This window comes from Pterocles gutturalis, unplaced genomic scaffold (assembly GCF_000699245.1).
Source record: "Pterocles gutturalis isolate BGI_N339 unplaced genomic scaffold, ASM69924v1 scaffold23000, whole genome shotgun sequence".
NCBI lineage: Eukaryota > Metazoa > Chordata > Aves > Pterocliformes > Pteroclidae > Pterocles > Pterocles gutturalis.
Window position 1 is genome coordinate 1 of NW_010146570.1, and position 17,472 is coordinate 17,472.

The 17,472-nt window shown below is 48.5% G+C and overlaps 1 protein-coding gene across 1 annotated transcript in view; it reads right to left on the bottom strand.

Moving 5' to 3' along the window:
- Positions 1-4,442: 4,442 nt before the first annotated feature.
- The window catches only part of NLRC5 (NLR family, CARD domain containing 5), a gene marked incomplete at its 5' end in the record, with an annotated part of 44,488 nt that continues 31,458 nt past the window's right edge, over positions 4,443-17,472 (bottom strand). Inside the window, 15 exons of the mRNA XM_010085795.1 lie at positions 4,443-4,524; positions 5,618-5,701; positions 6,797-6,880; positions 8,962-9,045; positions 9,207-9,290; positions 10,320-10,403; positions 11,476-11,559; positions 12,364-12,447; positions 13,369-13,452; positions 14,142-14,225; positions 14,318-14,401; positions 15,081-15,164; positions 15,821-15,904; positions 16,303-16,386; positions 16,950-17,030. Of these exons, the coding sequence (XP_010084097.1) occupies positions 4,443-4,524; positions 5,618-5,701; positions 6,797-6,880; positions 8,962-9,045; positions 9,207-9,290; positions 10,320-10,403; positions 11,476-11,559; positions 12,364-12,447; positions 13,369-13,452; positions 14,142-14,225; positions 14,318-14,401; positions 15,081-15,164; positions 15,821-15,904; positions 16,303-16,386; positions 16,950-17,030 (1,255 nt within the window). The remainder of the gene's footprint in view (positions 4,525-5,617; positions 5,702-6,796; positions 6,881-8,961; positions 9,046-9,206; positions 9,291-10,319; positions 10,404-11,475; positions 11,560-12,363; positions 12,448-13,368; positions 13,453-14,141; positions 14,226-14,317; positions 14,402-15,080; positions 15,165-15,820; positions 15,905-16,302; positions 16,387-16,949; positions 17,031-17,472) is intronic.

Sequence of the window (17,472 nt, forward strand, 5' to 3'; positions counted from 1 at the left end):
CTCCCCGGAGCCTTCTCTTCTCCAGGCTGCACACCCCCAACACTTCCCACTAGTCCAGGTTGCCCAAAGCCTCACCCAGCCTGGCCCTGAACCCCTCCAGGGATGGGGCAGCCACAGCCTCATCACCCTGCCGAAATCAGCATGGGGTGCGGGTCAGGCCCCTGTGTCCCATGGTGCCTCGTCGCTGCTTCCCATGGGGAAAAGCTGGTTCAGCCAGGAAAACAGGCCATGCCCCCCAGGCTGAGGGAGCCCAGGCAGCAGTCTGGCTGGCATCGCACCCCCCATCACCCTGCTCCGTTCCAGCCCGGTGCCACCGGGGTTTGTATCCAGCATCCCATTCCCACCCTCAGCTGATGTGCGACGGACACATCAGCAGGCGTCAGGGATATTGATGGAGATATTTTTGATCTGCAGATAGGGTAATAAGGCTGGAAGCCTCCCTCTGAGCCTTCAGGTTAAATAAACCATCTTCACTTGAACAGGGCCCTTCAGTCCAGGCTCCGTTCATGCTTTTAAAGATCACGGGTAAAATAAACAAGTTCTGTATTCCCCCGGCCAGCTTTCCCCTCACCTGCAGCTTGAGCTGTTAAACACTGAAGAGATTCACGGCACCGAGGGAGTTCTCAGCATGGACGAGGGCTGTGGGACGGGCTCACCGGCCACGAACGCTCCTGCTCAGCACGGGCAACATCCAACAAATAGCTGAGCCCAGTTGTTAGGAGCAAACCCCTTCTTTCTGTGTAAGCCCAGCCAGAAACCATCACAGGAAGTGACAGCGTTGCGCCTGAAAGAGGAATTAAGTGGGAAAAGTGAGGTGTGTGCCAGACCTGCCCCCCTACCTCCCTGCCTGGGGCTGAAAAGGTCACTTGGGGGGAAGAGGGAGAAGCAGCCAGTACTTCGTGAATGCCAATGTGCCTGTTTTCACCAAAATCAGTTTTTCCCATGTTTTCTCTCCTGCCCAGCCTGACACCTCCAAGTCAGAGCAGGTTCAGTGCTACCTGGAACTGGTGTTAGCGGAAGGGAAACAGCAGCTGCATTTCCAGCTCTGGAACAGCAGCCATGGTGCCCCAACGTCCAGCCCAGCCTGGCTCGGCTGTTCCCTAGCACAAAATCCGGGCTCCTCACCGCCCTCCAGCAGTGTGTTTATTTACAGCAGTGTACTTCTTTCTGAAGATCTGGTCTCAGGGGGCAAAATCCCTCCTGTGTATGCAACCAGTGCTGACTAGCTTGGACATTGTCTTCCGGAGACTGCAGGCAGCCTGAAACAATAGGGGTGTGTGGCACGTCCCGATACATTTCCATTTTTGGACTGATAAATCTGAAATGTAAGAGTAACAGCTCTAAAAATGGCCCATGTTAATTATCTATTTGGGAATCGTTTTGGTGTTCAGCCATCTCACGCAATCCCCCCCCAGCCTTGTGTCTTCCTGCATACCAGAAGATTCTTTTAACCCCTCAAAAATAGACAAAGCCTCCAGGTTCCCCTTGGAAACCTTCAGACGCGACCACAGGCTGCGAATAGGGACAGCAGCAGCGATGCAAATGGGAAGCAGCCCGGGGAAGGGCAGCCTGAAAGTCCCTGGCATTAGATGTAAGAAACAAACCAGGGACCGACTGCGTTGTTGTGTTTCATGTACAACTCAGTCCAAATCTCGGGTTTTTTTAAATGCAACCCACGCACCCACAATACAGCACAGAGCCCGGGTTTAGCCAAAATCGCTGGACGACAGACAACCGCTTCCCATCTTTGGGGTTTTGCTGACACCTGGTGTTCTGGAAAAGATGCTGTGATGTCCCGGCTTGTGCCGGGATGGCCGCGCTCTCAGGTCAGGCACGTGTCTGGGAGCTAATCCTGGATTTGGGGAAGAGGCTGAGGGATGCAGGTGTTCATTCCCACTGCAGAGGCATTCTCTAACATCTCCAGTCAAGAGAAGCGCTGCAGCAGCATATTTGTAAAGCGCCAACCTCACGGTATACGTGTACACTTCTGAACTTCAGGAGTCAAGGGAACCGCAGGGGGAATCTCGGGTCTCATTTATTTTTCAGTATTGCAATGAAATCTGCAAGGGAAAAGAATCCAACAACGTGATCCAAGAGCTCTCTCCAGAGTGGCTGCTCTGCCCAAGGCACCCAAGACCCAGAAAACAAACCTGACTTGAAAAGTAACACACTCATCAAAGCAGCATTCTGATTTCTTCAGTTAAAGCCCACTTCTCCCCATCAGGAGGAAAAAAAAAAAAAAAAAAAAAAAAAAAAAAAGAAGAAGGAGGAAAAAACAATAAGCGAGGCAGCATGTTTCACAACAGTAAATCAGGAAAATAAATTATTGCGACACCTGAACAAGTTCACAGTCAGGAGCGGGCAGCATCAGGAGACAATACAATGGAGCTGAACAAAGCTCTGTTTGACAGCAATACCGCGATACCGTCTGGTTTTCCGCCCAGTATGTGGGCCTGTGGTAACAGCAAAAGGCTCTGGGGGCTACTGGAGATGACAAAATGGCCATCACAGAGTGCATTAACAAGTCCCAGCCCAGTACTTTCCCTCCGTTATTTGTCACACATAGCGCTCAGTCCTACTAAAATGATGTTTCAAATGCAGGAAAAAATTAATTTTCAGCTCATGGCCTGGACTGAAGTGGACTGTTACTGCAAACGCTGTCCAACCACTGGTGGGTTGGAACTAGATGATCTTGAAGATCCCTTCCAACCCAAACCATTCTGATTCTATGATTCTGCTTCCACAAGTCGTCCCAGGACAGCAGGGCCAGAGCAGAGCCCAGCTGACAAGCACGCTCGCCCACCCTGAAAGCTGTGAAGAGCTAACAGCACCAAGACACCTTGTGGTCAGTGATCACGCTGCCTTTTGTGCCACGCTTCCTCGCACAGGCGCGAGGAAGACTGGCATCTGCAAACTAGATGTGAAAATACAGAATGAAAATCAAAGCCACATTTGGTGAAGTTTTTCCTAAACTCCAGTGTTTGAATCTCAGGTACCCGATTACTTCACCGAGTTACGGCCTGACGAGGAATTTTGCTAGCTTTTTTAATCTGTTGCTGCTTTTAAACCCTTTTCAGAGTACAGTCTCTGTAAAACACATCCTACCCCTACGCAACAATGTCCGTATCCCGCGGAGCCTAACACTGATCTTTAAGTAAGGACAGTGGCTCCCCCAGGAACAACAGGCACCAGCTGTCCACGTCCTCTGCCCAAAGGTTTGATGGATCAGCATTTCCACCTCATTCCAAATGCCTGCCCTGCCCCAATCAGAGCAGTTATATCTCCCCAGGCAAACACTGCTGTAAACAAAATTCTGTAAATAAATCCACTGCAAGGATTAAATATATACAGCACAAACACGTAAGGAAAACATTATAATACAAGTTAATAAATAATGAGAACGATGCGGCTGCATTCCGGCAACCGTTCCACACGTGCACAGGGCAGCTGTAGTCTGTCTCCTCCACTAAGCAGCAAACTCGGCATTTGGGATCTTCTCCCTCCAGTTCCCACAGGGCCAACATCCACTGCCCAACAACACGCAGGCTTTGGGATTCGGGGCACAGCAGAGTCTTGAAGGATCCACCGCGTAGTCAACGTTTCAAGCTGACTGATCCCTTGCTTCACCTCAAAGAGATCAGTGCAATCAAGTCTTCCAAAAACCCTGCAAGGGTCTACAAAACCCCGTGTGAAATGAGGCAGTAGTGCACATCCTCCCACGCAGAACAGTCACAGTTCTCTTACAAATCGTTTTACCACCTCAGTACTTCAAAGTTTCTCACTGAAATTTATGGTGACATCAGCCTCTCCATGTTATCACAGTATAAATATTGATCATTTTTGGGCAATGATTTGAAATTTCAACAGCCCTGAAGTTTCTACTAGGAAACGGAGGCAATTCTGTATGAAAAGGAGCCTGCTACGAAGCAAACAAAAACACATATTACAGGTTTTTGCTTAAAAATCATGGAGTCACATGCAGTTATACACCATTTTCAGTCTGTTGTAACATTTGTAACATGGTCAACAGTTTACAAACTTCGTAAATCATTTCACGCTCTCTCCTGGAGGACATGCATTCTTTCACTGGAACACCCTGTAGGTGTTGCGACCTTGAGTAAAGATAACGGAACACTCCACTGGCTTGCTGAATGCCTGAGCGGATGCACCTCATCCTCTTGAAGAGAGTTTCAGTGTTTTTACGCCAAGAACACTGTCTGCTCAGCAGTGATTCTTTACAGTCTTGTGCTTGTCTGTACAATAAAAGCTCACAAGAAACAAAACACGACTAAGTGTTCACACCTGGTTCTGTGCAACGAAGGAAGACCTCATAGCTACAGTTCTTAATTGTAGGAACTTTGACTTCCTGGATACTTCAGTGCAATTTTTGAGGGCAGTGGGAGACAGAGAGCAATTCTTGCTCAGGCAAGGGCTCTTCTTTGCTAGTTGAAGGAGAAACAGAGTCTTGGATCTTGGCTTGTCAAATTCTCAGCGAGGTCCTTCGGCACCGGATTGTCCCACAGCCTGCAATGACAGCAAACATGTTACTCTAGGACTGAGTATGGTGAGTGAGGAGGTGGCATGCCGAAGACAGCAGAAAAGGCAGCTTTGGGTTTTCATCAAGGCAGGTCCAACAGGGACACAGGAGCAATGTATTGCCACATCTCAGCGACACAGCAGCAAGCCAGGAGCTGCCTGCCTGCCGAGATGGACTCAGTTCTCTAGCTTGGGAGAGAGAGGGAGGCTTTGAAAAGTCCTCAGGCCACTAGGAGCTCAGAAAGGGGAGGAAGAAGTGAGTTACGCAGAAGCAACCTGCTTTACGTGAGCCACCCTTCTTCATCTACCTCATTTGGTGGAGCCTACCCCAGAGCTGCCCATCCTGGGCTCCGAGGAGTCAGAGAGACCACGTGCTGTGCTGCACCCCCCAATCTGAGCAAGCACACAGGGGCCCCAAGCTCCAGCCAGGACCAGAAACAGTCCTTAGTGGCTCTTGGGCTGCTCTCACCGTGGGGGAAGACACAGCCAGTTTGGGGTCAAGGAGACAGCTCAGGTGGGAGCAGATGCTCAGCCCTGGGACCTCTGTTATCAAAGTTATCAGAAGCACTCTCAGAAGAGCATCTTTTCAAATGAGTGTCTCTCTCCTACAAGATGTTTCCAGTTGAGTTTGGTACCCAGGGTCTGGAGACACAATGAGAAAGGGTGGGAAAAATCAGATGTCCAAGTATCTGCAAGGTACAGATCCCAGGACAGAGTGGGACAGGGCAGGAATGTATCTCAGAAGTGAAATCAGATGTAACCGCAGAAAGAAAACTTACAAGAAAAAAATGCAACAAACTTCCTGATGGGGACATTACACAACCAGGTCTTCTTTTTTGCCTCATTTAATGCCAGTATGCTTTTTAGTCCCTTTTTCCCAGGACTTTCCAAGGGGGTGGAGCTGGCCTAGAAAACCCTCAGCTTACTTGGCTTGTATCTGTGTCCCCTGTAATATCCTATTCCATGCCAGCTAACCCAGGGCAGCAGGCCGGCATGGGTCACGTCTGACCCAAGACTGGTCACTCCGACTTCCCCTTGCTGAGCCGATACCCAGCCACAGAGCTCCAGGATATCTGCTCACCTTATGAGCTGAATTTCCAGACATTTGGCAAGTTCTTCTGCGAGCTTTGTGGCCCCACAGGCACCAATGCAATTTTTCTCCAGACTGTTTTAAAAACAAAGAGAGTGTTTTAAAATCCAAAACCAAATCAAAATTGGAAAACAGATGAATAATCACCGGCTCCTTTGCCTGTCCCAGAAGAGCTACACTTTTGCACAAGCACAGCAACACCATACAACTTACATCAGCCTCATCTTTATGGCCATGGCCCTATTTATGCAAGAAGTGTGTGTGCACTGCTCCCTACAACCTCCTTCTAGCAACAGGATTTGTAAGCAAATCTTTTGCCCTGGGAGCACTCTAACAGATCCCACTGCAAGCCTGGTGCCAAAAAAAAAGCTAGAAACAACTTCTCCTGCCTCAGACACAATCTTCCTGCTTGTACCTGAAAAGCAGCCAGGCTCTGGGCTGTAGTTTCTCTGTCCGAGAGAAACAAAACTCAGTTCCTGACCCTATGACCCACAGACTAACATTTTCATATAGCTGAGAGATGGAAGACGTACCACATATTCCAAAGGGCCAAGGGGGGCGAAAGCTCCACAAACAGTTCTTGAGCAGAAGATTACACTCTCTCCCAGTAATAGGGCTGGGCTGTGATGCCATCAGGCCAGCACATGAGCTGGTGACATCGGTCCCAGCTGCTGGTTGCACTGCAGTTCCAGCACAGGAGCTCCTGTGGCCCAACACCCCCAATGTGGCCGCTCCATCCCAGGGATGGCTTGCTTGCCTTGCTGCTGGCTTTCACAAAGGAAGGCTCTCTGAGCACAGGACTCATCTAGACCATCCCACACACCGAAGAGAAGTAAAAGCTTGCAGGAAGAAGTTCACCAGAGATCATTAGGCGATATGAGTCATGTTCTAGAAATACCAGTTTGTCTTCCCTAACTCAAACAGACCACCTTCTGTTTAGATACCTATGCTACAAAAACCCTAAACAAAACAAGCGCTACTTCAATGCCTGTGTATCACCAAAGCAAGGCTGGCCCTCGGTGCATAGAGCAGGCTAAGCAAGAAGTTAAACGGAAGAAGCCTGTCTGTCTCTTGTTGCTAAAGTACATCCCCTTTTCGGGAATCCTGTGACTGAAGGCTCAACGACAGAAGAACAAGTCTTCCTGGGGCTGCTCTCAGGGCTGTACTCACTCTAACATCTTCAGCTTTTCCATCCCTGGGAGAGCACTGGCCAAGTCTCCAGCTCCTCTGTCTCCAAGGGTGTTCCAAGACAGTCTAAGGCAGACAAGAAATCCCAACTGTGAGTCAGTCAATAAACACAAGGGGAACAACAGCAGTGCTGTGATACAACTCCCTCATAGATCAGCCTGTTTACAAGAGCTTCTTGCCCTCTTATCATGGCTGGCAAACATTCCCCTGCTTCACAAGTTTAATTTTGAGGAGTTTCCTCAGTTTCACCTCATATTTCCATGTATGGTAAGACTCCAGGGAGTGTCACCACAGAGCCTGAGGACTGTGGTTATCTCCAGAGTCCTGCAGGCCTGGGGAATGAGATGCGAAAGACGGCAATGACTGCTGAGCACACAGCTTCACCCCAGGGCAACTCCTTGGGCCGATGGTGGTAAACTATTGCAGCAGCTGAGGTGCCTCTCAGACCTGCTCTTAGAGATGCCTTTTGACTCCGAGCTCTTTCGAAGAATGGCTAGCAGGGCTCTTGAAAGGATAGGTTTTTCACTTTCTGATGTGTTAGCAAGTGAGAAAATTCTTTAGATCCTTTCTGTGCTACTGGCTGAACAGCCTGGCCATTTCCCTCTCACCTGAAAAAAACAGAAACCTAGCACAGCACCAGATTGTGCTTCACTCAGATGAATAATCTTGGGGCCACCCCACAGAGCCATTCCTCTACCCAAGGCTGGGGAACTCCTGAATTTCTGTATGGTAGGTAGGAGACAGAAAAAGAAAGGCAGGACAGGATCCAGCTGAAGATCTGGGGCTTTCCACCCCAGTTCACAGCCTGTTTGGGGATTTCATGGTTGTCTTATTGCTTGCCATGTCACTCAGATTTCCCAGTGACAGAATTTGCATGTGCCTCCACTGACATGACAACACCGCTGGTAACATTACTATTAAAGGAGAATTTGCCTATCTGTTAGTAATGCAGGAGTAGCAACTAACCACATGGTTAACTAGCCTTAGTGCAGTTCTGCAAGCAACACACCAAATATTGCTTTACTCATCCCGTTACTCCACTGAATTATTGCCAGACCTCTCCTGGGTCTGGCAATAAAATCCTGGCTTTGACCTAGTGCCCTAAGGTACCTGTTATCTCCACACAAACACCTGCTGGGGAAGGGAGGGGAAGGCCTGGTGGGCTTATGACCCATGCATCATTTTACTCAAACCATCCACGAGGACTCTGCAGAGCTGAGGCACATAAGAGTAGCACGACAATCAAGTGTCACCCAGCTGGCCACAGCAGAGGTGACTAGAGAGCCTAGGTCTCGCAGATCTATATCCTGATAGAGGAGTGATCTCAGCCTAGGAGGTCTGTACCCTGACAGCAACTCCAGCAGTGTGAGTCTTCATTAAAGCTACACGTAGCTCGGGATTGAGGAGACTGCTGCTGATCCCATGTGACCCTGTGTACTAGAATTAAATTTAAGGTCCCTCTAGTGCAATGGGGCAAATTTCTTTTAAAAAGACGTAAGCGGAAGCAGATTCCCAGCAGGCTCCTCGCTGAGGTTCTCTTAGGCAGGTGGACACATCAGAATGGAGTTAACCTACAATCAGCACTGTTTATTGGAAACATGTTAAACATCCATGCATCAGAGCAACCCCTTTTATTCCAGCATGGAGAGCGAGACTGCAGCTGGTGGTACGCCCTGTTCATCTACAGGCTGAATTAACTTTGCTTTGAGCTCTCAATTCAGCCTCTACAACTGCAGAGAGAAGCTCCTGCTCTGCTCTGAGGGCCAGCTGTGGCCACCTCATTAAAAAAACGGAGGCAAGACTTGGACCATGAAGAATAAGATGGGGAATCTGTCCTGCCTCGCAAAGCAGATGCTAAGAGACCAAGGGTAATGGGTAGAGTTTGAAGATGAGTGTTCTCCTCGAAGGTCTGTTCAGCTCTTCACATTCAGCTTCCAATAAGTTGTTAGTTATACCAGGAAATTTTTATCAGTGAATTTAATAAATTAGTAAATTACTAGTCAATTTATCACTAAAAAGTACTTAGTGGTAAGTATCAGTAAGCATTTAGCAGGATTAGAAGTGTACTGCAGTTGAAAATAAGAGCAGACATTAAACCAAGAGTGACCTGTGTGCTGAAGGACCTCCCCATCCATTCCCACACTCACATTATCTCCTCCATGGAGGGGCATTGTCGGAAGGCGCGAGAAAGTGATTTTGAAGCTTCATCAGTGATTCCACAGAGTTTTAAACTGAAACAGCAGGGAGAGAAAAGACACACAGCACAATGTGCTGGTGTTGGAACCGGTGGGGAGTATGGCACCAGGACCACCTGCTGTGCTCCTGCCCTGGCAATGCTACAAACGCAGCCACGCTCTGCGCTGGCAGCAGCCTTCAGTGCCCTGGTACTCACTCAATCTTCCGGAGTCGTTCAAAGTGTGGCAGCCCCTCAGACAGGGCATGGATACTTCCTTCTCCAAGGTCATTCTCTGACAAACTGTAAGAGTAATGGAAAAGCTTTGAGCGGCCGCAGAAAAAGCAGGTACAGTCAAAGCAAAGCCATCACCAAAATATAACTATGTGAATTAGCAAGTCACAGAATCACAGAACGTTTTGGGTTGGAAGAGACCTTAGAGATCATCCAGTTCCACCCCCTACCATGGGCAGGGACCCCTCCCACTAGCCCAGGTTGCCCAAAGCCTCATCCAGCCTGGCCTTGAACCCCTCCAGGGATGGGGCATCCACAGCTTCTCTGGGCAGCCTGGGACACTGCCTCACCCCCCGCACAGGAAAACATTTCTTCCTCACATCTCATCTCCATCTCCCCTCTTTCAGTTTAGATCCGTTACCCCTTGTCCTGTCACTATCTGCCCTTGTAAAAAGTCCCTCCCCATCTCTCCTGTAGCCCCCTTCAGGTACTGGAAGGCTGCTATCAGGTCTCCCTGGAGCCTTCTCTCCTCCAGGCTGCACACCCCCAACTCTCTCAGCCTGTCCTCACAGGGGAGCTGCTCCAGCCCCTGACAAAAAACGGTGCTCCTCTGGACCCGCTCCAGCAGCTCAACGTCCTTCTTGCGTTGGGGGGCCCAGACCTGGATGCAGTACTCCAGGTGAGCTCTCACAAGAGCAGAGCAGAGGGGCAGAATCCCCTCCCTCAACCTGCTGGCCACGCTTCTCTTGACGCAGCCCAGGATCTGGTTGGGCTTCTGGGCCACAAGCGCACACTGCTGGCTCACATTCAGTTTTTCAAAGGCATGTGGCTACACAAATCCTGGCAAACAGCACTGTCAGGCAAGGTTCAACAGCTAAAGTCATCTAAGCTGCCCCCGCAGTGACCTTCAGAGAGCATCTCCCCTCATCTTACAAAAAGTGTCTAGGATGGGTGGAGGGATTGCCCTCTGCAGAGTCACCCTGAGCATGGAAGAGCCTCCGTGACAGCCTCAGGCCTGTGAGCTGAAATGATCCCGCCTGCAGAGCGATACCAGTCCATACGTTTGTCACCATCCCAAGGGCACCTGCCATGGCTTACCTCATCTCTTCCAGCAGCCTGCATGCCACCAAGGCTCTGGCCAGCTCCATGCCTCCTGCTGGTCCAATGTTATTGTTCTGCAAGCTACCAAAAGAAAAGTAAGCATTGGAGGATTATTTCAGAATAAAGCTGTAACAAAAGCTCACATTTAAGTAGCCAAGAAGATAACTGCATCTTTTGAATCAGCGCCTGGTGCTGGTAATAACCTGGTATCCTTCTGGATTGGTTTTAACAAAGGGGCCTGGAAAACAGGGAGGCAACAGTGGGGGCCAGCAATGTGGCTAGCACATCACATAGCTCCTGCTGCTGTCCATGACACTCAGCCCTAAGGACACGCAAGTCCAGTGGATCTGCCCACGCTCACAACGAAGGAGCACAGTCAGCCAGTCATTGCAAAAGCAAAGGCAGCACAGTAGTGCCAGGAGCATGACTCCAGCTCTGTGCACACGGGATCAGTTTGAGATGAGTAAAGAACAGCCTTCAGAACAAAGATCAAACGGAAAAATCTCATGTCTGCAGATTTGCCAACGCCTTTCCAGTAAAGACAAGAGCCTACCCAGAGGACTAAAGTCTCCCACCACTGGGATTCCTTTTCTAAGTTATCTTTTGATGATACCTTAGACACAGGCTGGAAAACACACCTCTGGGATAACTGAGCCCAGTGAGCTATTCTAGATCACCAATTTCTTGCTTTGCTACTGTAAAACAGTATGAGAAAATCCTACATGCTAGAGCCCTGGAAAGACTCCCATAAAAGCTTTAAAAATAAAATACCGTGGAGTTCAGGGAGAAAAATGACTTTGAGGTACCTGCACAAAACAGTGAGGGACCACAAAAAGTGCTCATATTTATGCTTACATTGCACCAGAACAAGAGGACAGCCAGAGGCATTAGAAGCTAACATACTCAAGATCAATATTAAGGGTTATTTTAACGTGTATACAATGCCTGGTTCATCAATAAAGTTAACGGTGCAAGAGATTACGCAAGAAGAGTTGATGTGACTTGATGCAGCTGCGGAGGGTTTCTCAATCCTGAGACACCTACGCAAGAGACCAGTGCACCACTGCAGCCCATGCCTTTTTCCATGTGTTCGTCAACCATCCCACATATTCCCAGGATATCCAGCTTTCCAGGGCCAGAGGCCAATACTTACTGTAGGATCTTGAGGTTGGTTGCGTGAGGCAGACAGAGGGCAAGTTTCACTGCTGTCGTGTCTCCAAAATCGCTCCTTGACAGTCTGGAAGGAGCAGAAATGCAATGTTACTGACAGGGATCTACAGAGCCTCATTCCTCACCTGGGTGTCACCCACACGTATCTGTGACCCCCATTCCTCACCCACATGTGCCTGGGACTATGCTGAAAGGAGCTAACATCCACAATCCAAAGGATACTGGAAATGCGAGGAAAGAACAACGAGGTTTTGTACTCCTGCTGCAGGAGTTCCCTTCCTGACTAGGTTGTCCTGAGCTGGAATTACACCAAAATTGCACTTTTTAATTTGTGCCCTGAGTCCAGTATGCTGTAATCTGAAGTTTATATGAATAGCTCCAGCATTTTAACTATAAAAGTAATAACTTCTTCTGATTTGTCAATTTTTTTATTATTTTATTTCTTTAATACGGCAGAAGCACACTTGTTCTATAAACTGCTCTGCAGTGGAGTGACTGATCAAGCCTCTATCTGTCATCTTCCCTCCATTTTTCCAGCCATATAGATTAATGCCCATTTCTTAGGCAACACAGGCACTGCACAGCCCATGTGCCCGTGACACTGCCTATGAAACACAGATTCATCTCTTCCCCACTGATGCAGTGTGTACGGTTCTTGGGAATCTCCGAGACACTGCAGTGAACAAGGAATCCCCAAACCTCCTGCACCCAGCACCACACACTCCTATCCCATGTAGCTGTGAGTTTTTACCCCACTCTCCTAAAAAGTGGTAAAAACTTATTTTGGCTTTACTGGACCCAGTTTAGATTTGGTTTCTATGCTTGATTTTTGTCCAGCTTCCTGAAGGGACATTGGAAACGACCCACTTACCGTAGCTCCTCGATGTTCTTGCAATAGGCAAGAGCTTCCATCAGCTTTTCCCCACCAGCAGGACTGGGACTGTTCCCTGAAAGGCTAAAGTAAGGACGAAAGGCTCTCAGTGACTGAACAAGAACCTAAACATACCAGCTTAAGATATTTCACTGTTTGCCTGGCATGATGGGAGATGTGGGTCACTGCAGCAAGAGGCTCCACAGGGCTGCAGTGGTGCATCCAGAGACACAGGTCTCTGGAAAATGGCCTGGGGATTTCTAGTGTGTTTTTGGCAAGTACGGAGTCACTCCTGCCCCCGCAGGTACTGGGGAAAGGGAATTTCCTTTTCTTGTTCAAGTCATTTCTAGATTTTTAATTTAAGAAAACTATAAGGCACACCCCAAAGCTGAACCTAACAAACAGCCTGGATGCTCTAATTCCTGTTCCCTTGGAGGAGGGACAGTTTGAATCCATGCCTCTGAGAGAGAGCCTTGTCTAAAGACTGTGTGCTCTCTTTAACAAATTCCCAATTTCACCTCTACATCTATTAGTAAAAGAAAGCAATGCAGCAACACTGGGGGTCACCACACTGAGGACCCTACATAGGCCCGAGGAAAGGTGCTGCGTGGATCTGAGACTTGTACGATTCCCCACCAGCTTGCAGATTTACTTTCCAGGACACAACTGAGCCAGAGATCTCTCTGTTTAAACAGCCAGCGAAGGTTGGCAAGTGCCCACCGCTGCGTCTGGGGGTTACTGCGTGAGGACATGGCCGTAACCTTCACTCTCAGAGAGTCTCTGCACCGGCAGAAAGTCGCTGCCAATTCAGTTGTACATGGGTAAGGCAGGAGAGAGAACACCTTCCATTGGTTTGGTGGATTTTGTAGCAGGTCTTCAATGACATTGACAACACTGGAAGGGGGAATGTTGTGTAAACAAAGGTGGCACAGAGCTTCCTACACAGGCTTCCCCACCAACTGTGGCTCGAACTGAAATCACTGCAAAGAAAACAAAGGGACTCACTCGATTCTCTTCAGGTTTTGCATTTCCAGCAGGACAGCAGATAGATTTATCAGGCCTGGATCGCCAATATTGTTGTGGCTTAAACTTTAAAGAAGAGAAGAAAGGAAAATGCTAAGCATCAGGCAAAGTATGAGATCTCATTTAATGTCTCCCATGTGCTGGATGACACCTCTGACCTAGGCAGCAGAATCAAAGAGCTGCTTGTCTCAACTCTCTCATGAAAGACTAACAGCTGTTAATGAGGCATTACAAAAAAATGCAAAGAGCAATCAAAATCACCGAATCTTGTTAATGGGTGCAAATTTACTTCAGCCAGAATACCAAGACAGGCAACAGCTGGTTATTATTTTCCAAACTACTACAGTGGAGGAGAGAATCTGTCTAGAGAGAGAGGGGAAAAAAAAAGCAAGCCTGGGGCTGGCTTTAGGTTCAGATCTTTTGAGGCCAGGGAAGTGCTGTGTCCGAGGCTCTTCAAGGAGAGACGGGGCTTCTGGCCCTATTCTGGATCCCAGGTATTCCAGAGAAGAGTTAAATCCAGACGCTGTCTAATCCATTTTTCTACATGACTACAGCAGAGTGAGGTTAAACCAAATTCTCATCTTCTGTACATCAAGCTCTGATTTCCTCTAGCCCAAGGCACCTCACCCATGAGCATTTTGCAACCTCCTTGCTTTTGTTACAACATTGTGTATAAGCACATCTGGGTCTCTCCAAATGCTGGCACTAGCAGTTGCCTCTCTGCTGTGAGAGATTGCAAGGAAGGGGAAACTTACTCAATTTCCTCCATGCAGTGTATATTCCTCAAGGCTTCCGCGAGTCTGGAGCAGCCATCATCACCAATACTGTTATGGTTCAAGCTGGAAACAACATCCCCAGGGAAATGGACATTAAACTAGTGTTAGTCAATGTCACAAGCCAGGCTAGAGACAAGCTGCAGTCACATACTTACATAAGCCTTTTCAGAGATGGCATTTCACAAAGTCCCAGCACAAGCTTAGGAATGGCAGCACTGCTGAGTTTCATGTGGCCCAGGCTAAAAGATGAAATAACACAGGAACAACTAACTACCCCAGGCAGTCGTCCAAGCACTCAGAGCAGAGGAGAGCAGAAGGATGGAAGAGAAGTGGGAGTGCATCCTAGTCCCTGAGAATAGCATCCCATTTTGTTCTCTAGTGCAATTCTACTGCATGTGTTTGGATCCTAATAAAATAACAGAATCCCAAATCTCTGGAGCAAGAACCCAGCCCCTCATGGAGCAAGGTGCCACTGTGACCACAAGATGCCAAAGCTCTCACAACAGTGACATGCACGGTCCAGTGGCACTTCATAACAGAAGGATGCCTTACATGCAGGTGCCTGGAAAAGCCACCTCTGTGTGCACCCCTTCAGGAGTGAAATGCTGGTTCTGGGATTGCTGTACAGGAAACACTCCCTCTGGGGAGTGGGGATAAGATCCATGCAAAAAATCACTACCAAAACACTTGATTTCTCCAGTGGACATTCCCCTGCCACACACCGCTGATCTCTGTCTCTCTCACTCACTGTCCATTGCAAATAAAAAAAGGAATTCTTGCTTCTTCCCTATCTGAAGTCCTCCAGCCATCAGGAACACTACATTTGTCCACAGTACAGGCAGAAGATAGGCTGCAGTTTAACTAAAGTTTCTAGAAAGACCTGGCAGACTCTGGACAGCCTGGTAACAGCACACTCACTTGAGCTCTTCAATGGCCTGGCAATCCTGCAAGCCCATGATCAAGTAATCAATTCCTGTTGGCATAATACTGCTAGAGGTCAGCCTGCAAAACAGCAAGGATCAAATAAAAAGGTCAGGTCTCAGAACACCAAGAAAGAGGAATTTACTTCACTGACGGGTAAGCTGCCCCATCCCAAACCCCAGCCAGCACAGACATCAGGGACCAGTATGTTTGGAGAGATTTCCACACATCCTGCATACCAGACTACGAGGACTAGGTAGTTCAGAGATGTTCACATGACGTACGTGTACCAAACAGCACAGTCTGTGCCTGGGCCAACCAACCCCCAGCGTTTCACTGGGCAGAGATGCCCTTTTATAAGCCTGACACTCGCTCACAGGCAGTTGAAGAGGGAGGTGAAGAGGACTGAATGCTACTCATACTAGAAAAAGCTATTTTTCACAGTAGGGTGGTATAAACTAACCTACAATGGAAACAAGAGCCAAGGTCTCAGTCTCAAATTACTTTCACTTCAAAAAAGGGGAGAAGAAAAAACTTCAAGACATGCACATGGTGCCCTGTAACTACCTGTAGCATAAACCACAGAGAGCTGATGAGTTTGCAACCTAGACATGGCTCAGGAGAGACCACAGAGGTCAGGGCTGTATTCCAGCCACAGTGTGTCAGAGAGGATCAGGGTGAGGCACAGGGTCGAGCAAACAATAAAGAGGTAGAAAAGACCATGGCTGGGGACATACCCAAACTTCTTCAGCTCTGGAAGAGGTAGCAAAATCCTGACTAGCATTTCTGCTTCGTCATTGTGGAGCTCAACATGAGACCAGCTGCAAGAACAGAACAGACGTGAGCTATATCCACTGATGATGAAAGGTCTGTACCAAGCAAGCCCACAGCTAAAGCACACTGGCGCTGGGACACTGAAGTAGTGTCATGACATTGATACTTGGCAAGGTCCCATGGGAGCTCCCAGACACAGTAAGAGCGCAGGATTATCTGGGCACAGGGGAGAGATTTAGATGCCTTCAAAGGATACCCCCAGGAAGCCACCAGGTCTATGGGTCTTTTCTATTTTCCATCCAAAGGCTCTAAGTAGGGGACCCAGTGGGCAGGGACTGGGACCTTGCATTAGCCTCTCCTCTGCCCTGCTGTGTGCTTTCCTGCACACACAAGGACAAGCTATTCCCTTCCCAAAGAAAATCCTCTATGATGCCTGGCAACTCACCTCAATTCCTGAAGCTGAAAACATTTTTCAAGAACCCTTTGGTAGAAGCCAGCATGCTCGATTCCTGGCTTGTACAGATTCAATCTGCAGGATACAAACACACAATGCAGCTGCCGGTGACGATGAGCAGATGCCCACTGCGCTGTGTGGTGCCCCTTAGGACCACACTCAGGAACAGACGAGTATTTTGCAAGTGCCCTCCCTGGGTGCTCCTGCTGTGTCCCATCCACCACAGCCCAGTGCAGGGAAACGCAGCCCCTCCCAAGCTGCACCAGAAGGCAGCTCCCTTCTTCTTCAGCTACACAAAGTGAAAAAGACACCAATGCGGGTATCTCCCTACACATTCATGCAGAAGCCAGCATATCTTATGAGTCTTCAAAGTGCTCATGTCTCCTGAGTGCTCCTAGGTCCTGTGGGGAAGGTAGGTAGGTTTTTTTCACCTCGAGCAGGTCCAGTACAGGCCTGAGGGAGGGTGGCCCAAAAGACACATGCTCGTGAATAAGAAGGTTCCTTCTGCATGTGTGGCACTGAGGCACTCTGAGACTGAACCCCTGGAGACCAGAGCTTCAGACACTCTGAAGATATTTTTCATCTCATGGTGAGTTTCAGAACAAGCAGAAAATAATGGTAAATAGCCACTTTCTCACCTGCTAACGACTGATTCCACCTTCTCCAGGCAGTGTGGGAAGCTTATGCCTAATTGGAAGAGGGTTTTATCTTTACATATCCTGGAAAGGTAGAGGATTAGAGAACATCATGAGCCTGTGAACTCTTGAGGCAGAGCAAATGGTATTTTTGAGAAGAAAACTCAGGAGGACTGCATGGGACAGGACTATTCTCGTGCATGAAGGACAACCACCCATCTCTGAAGAGGTTTGCAATGCTTAAACCAGTTCCAAAGCCAGCCTCTCATTCCAAATGAGCTGGTCCATGGGCAGCAGAAGTCACAGAGCTGCTTCCTACAGCCTTGTGCTGTGACTGGATTCTCTGGTGTTCAGTACAACACTGGCTCAGTCAGAAGCTTTTTCGGAGATGGGGAGAACACTCCTCTCCTGTGTGAATCCTCTGTGCCTAATTCAGACTAAACACCTGGGCACAAGCCCATTTCCTTAAAAGCATCAGGCTAAAAGAAAATATTTTAAAGATACCAGAACTTGAGGCGCTACTTAC